The sequence below is a fragment of the Epinephelus moara genome, chromosome 14, assembly GCF_006386435.1.
Source record: "Epinephelus moara isolate mb chromosome 14, YSFRI_EMoa_1.0, whole genome shotgun sequence".
Lineage (NCBI taxonomy): Eukaryota > Metazoa > Chordata > Actinopteri > Perciformes > Serranidae > Epinephelus > Epinephelus moara.
This window is the reverse complement of record NC_065519.1, coordinates 29664410-29671688: the sequence shown is the minus strand read 5'-3', so window position 1 is coordinate 29671688 and position 7279 is coordinate 29664410. Positions and strand designations below refer to the sequence as shown.

General features: G+C 41.9%; 1 protein-coding gene across 1 annotated transcript in view; it reads left to right on the top strand.

The window, feature by feature from the left end:
* Positions 1-652: 652 nt before the first annotated feature.
* The window catches only part of tedc1 (tubulin epsilon and delta complex 1), a 9685-nt gene continuing 3058 nt past the window's right edge, over positions 653-7279 (top strand). Inside the window, exons 1-6 of the mRNA XM_050062316.1 lie at positions 653-749; positions 1871-2091; positions 2198-2335; positions 2673-2744; positions 5349-5435; positions 5824-5967. Coding sequence (XP_049918273.1) covers positions 653-749; positions 1871-2091; positions 2198-2335; positions 2673-2744; positions 5349-5435; positions 5824-5967 — 759 coding nt within the window. The remainder of the gene's footprint in view (positions 750-1870; positions 2092-2197; positions 2336-2672; positions 2745-5348; positions 5436-5823; positions 5968-7279) is intronic.

The following is a 7279-nucleotide window of genomic DNA, read 5'->3' as shown; positions in this document are numbered from 1 at the left end:
AATAGCATTATATTTTAATGTCCCCCATCTGCTGGTGAGCTTCACAATAAGAGCATGCATAGATATGATATGATATTCCACCACAGAAGAGACTTGATAATCACTAAAATTAGGTGGGGAAAAATGTGAATATATCGATATCGGTATTGGTTATCAGCCTAAGTTATTATGTATCAGCATATCGAACATCCCTAATACTGATTAATGTATTATGCCAAAATCTGACTGCCTCCAATCTAACCAACATACCAGTATTAGTTTAAAATATTCTTACACAGTGTTAGCAGATTGTGCACACAGGATTGATAAAGGCTCTCATAATATACCATATTTACACTGATATATTATGATGAGAGGTTGCTCGCTCTGCTCTAGCTGTGTTAAGACATAAATCCTAGTGCAGGGGCAGACGTAACCATTTTGTGCCATTTGTAAGGGGTGAGGATCAGTCAGTCCCACTTTTACCCCCTTCACAACACCCCTGAAAATCAACAGTGTGTCATCTTATAAAGAGGTAGCAAAGGTCTGACTGCCATTTTTTAAACAGTATGCATTGTTATCCTGTGCTTTCAGTGGCAGAGCTCTTCCTAACAGACTTAGTGTACTGAACTGTACATACTGACATACCATACAGACAATCTTTCTGCTTGCTATGGTTTCCCAGGAGGATCAGTTTTGGCAGCTCCTTGCCAACATCCTTAAGGTATCTGGCATTGTTTCCTGTGAGGCTAGTACACAGCTAGGAGGAGGTAAGTAACATTGTTTATTTGTGTGTGTGTATAGGCTTTTCATGCTATTTGTCCAGGACTTTACTGGTTTCCACTAAGATGCTTTTTATGCCTCCGTGCTGGCCATAGTCAAGGCCGGAGGCATTATGTTATCCATGTACCTACATACAGTACGTCCATCCCATCCTTGCGAACACAATAACTCAAGAACGCCTTGAGGGCATTTCTTCAAATTTGGCACAAAGGTTGACTTTGACTCAAGGATGAACTGATTGGTCAAATGTAAAGGTCAGTGAGACCTTGCATTTGTCCTACTGTTGTAAACGCAATATTTCAAGAACACCTCAAGGGAATTTCTTTAAATTTGATACAAACGGCCACTTGGACTGAAGAATAAACTGATTAGAACTTTGTAGTCAAAGGTCAAGGTCACTGTGACCTCACAAAATATGTTTTTGGCCATAACTCAATAATGAATATGCTAATTATGACAAAAATAAATGTCTAATAGGAAAAAAAATGAAGTGATGACATTTTATATCCAAAAGGTCAAAGGTCAGCTTCACTGTAACATCATAATGTTCTTTTGGCCATTATTCAACGTCATATCTCAGGGACAGAGGGGGAGACATTTGGTCAGGTACTGAATTGGTGACACTAATCTTGGGTGCCCACCTTGAAACTGTGCTGATTGTATAGATCCTCTGGATGTATACTGTAAGAGAAACTTTGCTGTTGAAACTGTTGCTCGTGTTTGATCCTTTGGCCGCGACTTTTTTGCGGCATGTTTTACAAACTGGAAAGCCGTCGTCAACAATGACCCCTTGGTCATTTTGCGATAGCCAAAATGATCCCACACGGCTGACTTATCCATTTTTTTTTAGGGGGGAATAAGTCTTCTTCATCCATACTTCATCACTCGGAGACGCCCTTGTGTAACTTTGTTTTCGTTCCGTGCGAGTTGCGCTGACCTACTGTATATGGTTCCGCGTCGTGGCATAATCTTTGGAGAGTGACGGTGTTGAGGAATCTTTACAAATAATTAACCGTGGCGTTTAAAATCGCGGTTAATAGTGTAATCAAGTAATCGTGACATCCCTACTTGCTGAGTGACTGAATGTGTTTACTCTGTCTCTGCGCAGCCACAGAGTGCAGGAAGCTGGTGGCTGCCGGCCTCTGGCAGACTGGCTACCATGCTGACTGGATGTATGGGAGGGAGGAAGGAGAAGGAGGGGAGGGAGGGAGATTCTTAAGCAGAGACCTCCTTCTGGCACTGGGCTGGCTGCTTGCTACAGGACAACTGGAGAAACTGCTGTCTAAGAGAGTACAGCAACTGGACAAAACACTCCTCTCACCTACACCTGTAAATACCACTGGTACACCACCACATTATACTGGTAAACCTAATTCTGTATGTGAATTTGTATAATTTTATATCTGTGATCTCTCATTCTCTTTCTGTCTGTTAGGTGAACCTTCAGCTTTCTAGTGAGCTCCAGTTAGACCCAGCATGTCTGAGGAAACTTCAGTGGCTTGTTGGTTGTCTGAGACACCAGGGGCGGACCTTGCTGTCCATGCAAGAAGAGCGAACTCGCCTACTCCACGCTGTGAGAAAATCCCCTTTTTTCTAACTTTTTTCACATGCTGCCATTCTGCATTTGTCTGTCACTGCAATGGAAAACATTTCTCAAAGTTCAACATATTATTAGAAGTTTGGGAGCGTATGTGCAAGATGACTGCACGTGACACAATCCTCCACTCCAAACTGGAGCCAAAGTGAACAAGTCCTTTTCTTCCCTAAAAAGACAGAAAAGGCCCATTAATGCACACTCACTGTTAAACATCTCTTTTATTACTGTTAAGTATTTGTCTGCATAAAATCAGATTTTCTTTCATATTTATTGGAATAAGTTACATTCAAGTCTCCAAAAAAAATGTTCTCAGGTTTTCTCTGCCAGCCTTCCCTCCTCTGTATCTTCCCCCTCCTCTGGTCAAAGCTCCACAGTGCTAAGGAAGGTAAGAGTGTTTGTGCTGTTATTAAAATGAGTTATAAACATGATCTGCCTATAGTTAGAGCCAGAATTACTGTATATAACAAAACAACTTTTGCATCACTAGATTGACATTTGTCACAATTCTGTGCTGGCGGGAGTCACTCACTGAGTACACACATGGAAGACAGCTGTGATGGAGGTAGTCAGTGGAGGGATAGTGATGTGTTAGACCTCACAAGTATTTGGGGTGACACTTCTGTACAAGCAAAACTTAAGGGGTAGTATCCTAACCTGTCTGTGTTTGAAATGATATGGAAACATATGGCTGAACAGGGCAACAGAAGAACATGGCTGCAGTTTCACAGAAAAATCAGGAGCCTTAAAGCCAAGTTTTAAGAAGCTTATGACTCAAACTGATGAAGGAGTTGTGGTTGGAACACCTGCCTGTTTTAGCTTGAAGCCAGTCATATCACAATCCCAAAACTCACCACTTACCACTGGGCTCTTACTCCACATCCACACACACCTCGCACAGGAGTATCAGCAGTTGCTCCACAAATAGCCATTCCCCTGTCCTCATCCTTGTTATCATCTTCTCGCAAATTCACTGGCTTCCACTGCACATCAACTAATAAATGAAACCATGAACGCTGACTTCAGCAGCCTCCACTTGTATGCAACAGCATGCTGCACATGAAGTCTCTGTTATTGTTCTTTTACATTTGCAGGTTAGTTCAGGACCATGACCAGTTCACACTGGAATCTGATGTTGGCCACATTTATAAAAAGTAATGTTAAAAACCAAGTAAAAACTAGAATTATCGCATTGTGGTTGTATGCCTCTGTGCACCAGTCATATTTCGTTTACACCCATGCCTGTGAAAACGGATGCTTCACACACATCTTCCCCCATGACAGCACAGAAGGACTATACAATCAGCACAGTTTCAAGGTATCCAAGATTAGTGTCACCAATTAAGTATCTGACCAAATGTCTCCCCTTTCTATTCCTGAGATATGATGTTGAATAATGGCCAGAAAAGTGTTTTATGCAGAATATTATGAAGTCACAGTGAACTTGACCTTTGACCTATGGGATATTAAATGTCGCCACTTCATTATTTTATTCTATTAGACATTTGCGTGAAGTGTTGTCATAATTAGCATATAAATTCTGACCTTAAAGCAACACAGTGGAGTTTTTGAGCCCTCAAAATATATATCCAAGATCCTTGTGATGGTACATCAACTCACACACAAAAAGGACTACAAAATTTGGCTGCTTTACGACATATGTCATATCCCCCTCCTCGTCATATCCCCCTCCTCTCTTTAGAGTATCGTAGCTGAACCGAGGTGAACGAAGTTAGACTTGGTTGTCATGGCTGAAGCGACAAAGAAAAGGAAGAAGGTGAAGGTGTTGTCCGAGGAGACAAAGAAAAGCAAATGGGAGAGCGATAAAACAAGAGCTCGAACATGGATTAATATTGGCCCGGCTTTCACACGCTGGCGAGAGCTGAAAGAGGAAGAGGGATGCCCGACCGATGGTGACCTGGCACTGTTACTGCTGTTACATACAAACAGCTTTCATTTTAGTTTGTCTTTAACAGTTTGCTGTTAGCACCGCGAGCGTGATGTGCTTGTGTCGACCGCGATCATAAATCATAATAGCGGTGAATGAGAGACTGTGGACAGAGCAGATTGAAATATGACTTTCTACATGCTGATCACATGTATTGATAAAGTATTGGCTTGGCTGGCAGAGGTTTTATTGCACTTGCTCACAGTAACAAGCGTAGTTGTTGTCAACTAGAGTAATCTTGAAGTTATATTCCCTCCATCTCCACCGCGGCCTCTCTGCTGTTGTCTGACTTCACTCTGTTGAGTTTGTGTGTGTGTGTGTGTGTGTGCGCGCGCGCACTCGTGTGCACTCTGAGGAGAAAATCAGCCCTGACATGCAGAGAGCAACTCATTTCTGAGTTTCGAAAATGAATAAATAAATAAAGCAATCGGCCTAATCATGTGTGTACAAGCCTACTTTACCTGTTCCGAAGACATGATGATCGTGCATTACACGGCCAGCTTCAGGAAGTTCACCGGTATTGTTGGCTTGTTAACAAATGCATGTGCAGAAATATTTTTGTGACAGTTGCAACAGACAATACCGTTTTTCGTCTGTAGGGTAACCCCGTGAGGTAAAAAGCACAATCCTCCATTGTGTTGCTTTAACCAGTGACCGTTGACAAAATTCTAATCAGTTTATTTTTCAGTCTGAGTGGACATTTGTGCCAAATATAAAGAAATTCCCTAGAGGCCTTCTTGAGATATCATGTTCACAAGGATGGGACAGAGGTAATTGTAAATGCCTCCAGCCACTGCTGTTGCCAGCGCAGAGCCATAAAAACGGATACATCCAATAGATCAGAATTGAGCACTAAGCACCAGAGAATTTTTCTTGCAAAAAGTTGCTCTGTTGTTGCAAGTCTCTATTATTGTTTGCGTAATGTCTTTATCTTATAAAATGCAGTGTTAATGTTCCATCTAAGAGTACATCTATGCTGTGTCAATACAATATGCCTTGGGTTGTCTTCAAGGCTATAATGTGAAATGTGTATGTGTGTTATAGGACTGTGTTTGTATGCGGCAGCTGTGTGACCTTCTAGAAGCTTATCTGAGCTGGAAACAGGTGGAAAAAGTTTTCTGGACCTGGATGGTGAGTTAGAAACATGAATACAGGAAAACAGCAACACAATTCAACTCAGAGGTGATCTCCAACATTGGGATTCATGATTAAATATTTCAATAAAAAAAAAAAGGTGCAGATTCCTTAATGTGACATATAGCCTGTTGTCATAAAAGAATTGTGTCAATTTGTCAATTTTTGAAAAAGTAAATTCATATCTAAGAGCATGTGTGACTGGCTTTGGACTCTGACATATATTCTTTTTCTTTGACCCAGTTATATTATTATTCACAGCCAACAGATTTGCTAATTTTTCCTCCTTAAAGATGTCCTTAAAGATGGCAGCAGCCCCGTGTTCCAGGAAATGTGATGCGAAGCGTGTGTGTGTGTGTGTGTGTGTGTGTGTGAGTGTGTGTAGGACAGTGTGATGGATTGCCATCTGACAGATCCTGGTGTCAAGAAGCCTACACATGCACCCAAGGGGAGCGTAAGAGTGTGTCACCATGGAAACCAGGGGCTTGAGAAATTGGAGGAGATGCTGTTAAGACTGCCTACAGGCCAGGTGTGCAACACACACACACACACACACACACACACACACACACACACACACACACACACACACACACATTGTCATTCCTACAGAGGCTGTTGCCTAATGGTTGTTACGGTCGTTTTGGAGAAATGCAGTTGTAGAAGTTGTTGAAATTGAAAGTGGGGTAGTTAAGTGCTGAAACAATTTCCAGAAAAACAGCATTTTATGCACCCAACACTTTTGAGCAGCATCTGTGGTTATAGCAATCAGCACAAACACACTCCTCAGAGTGAACAGTAAATCACTCAAGAAAACATCTTTACAGGGCAATTTCTCAGGATATGTTATATCTCTGGTCAAAAGCTACCGAACTATAGAACGCCTCAAGGCCAGGGGATCCTCTGATACAGATAAAGATTGAGCCTATCAGAGAGCAGTGTGCACAGATAGACATTCCCTAGAGGCCAAATGCCAAACATCCTCAAGAGTTTGATTCCAGCTGTTCACAAACAATACTTACACACTGGCACATCCTAAAAGCGACCCTTCTTTTCCAAACTCCTATTGATGTAATTCAGACAAGCATACAGCTTAGAAGACCATCTTGTCTGCTTATATCTTACCAAACAACTGCTGTCCACCTCAATACCATCTCCCCCTACTGTCTTTTATCAGTGTGGGTGCTGTGCATCCATGCACGAGGAAATGATTCCAAATCCTGTGGTATATTTAGTGCAGTAACACTAATGTTATTTATATACTGAAATGTCCCTGCAGTTTGGTGTATGTCAGTCAAACTACATGAGCTCGAAGACTGAGGATTGTGAAACATAAGATTGTTACTCAGATTTTTATTGTAAGTGACAACATTATGGACAGGATCCCTACAGAGACCTTTTTGTTAAAGAGTAAGATCCCTTTGTTTACACAGAAAGTATGGAGCTTTATCCCTATCTTTATTCAAGAGAGTGGTCTGTCAGTTTGAGAGCATTATTTATTGATTTCACGCTCAAAAACCCTGCCCTCGCACTCAGATAGCCTCTGCTTGCGCTTGGATCTAATCTGTTTCTGCTCAGACTGTGTGCTCGCACTCAGATACCATGTTGCTTGCACTCAGATACAATGTTGCTCGCACAGATTTCCTGCTTGAGCTTCGGCTTTTCTCCTCGCGCTCAAACTGTTTCTGTGCACTTGTGGAATTTCTGCTCTCAGATTTCTGCCCTGCGCTTGGATTTATTTGTGTAACAACCCTGTCAAAATCCCCCAACCAATAGAATGCCAGATTTACTGTTGACCAATGAAATGATCCCTGCCTCCTTGTGGGCGCGCTCGCTTTAGT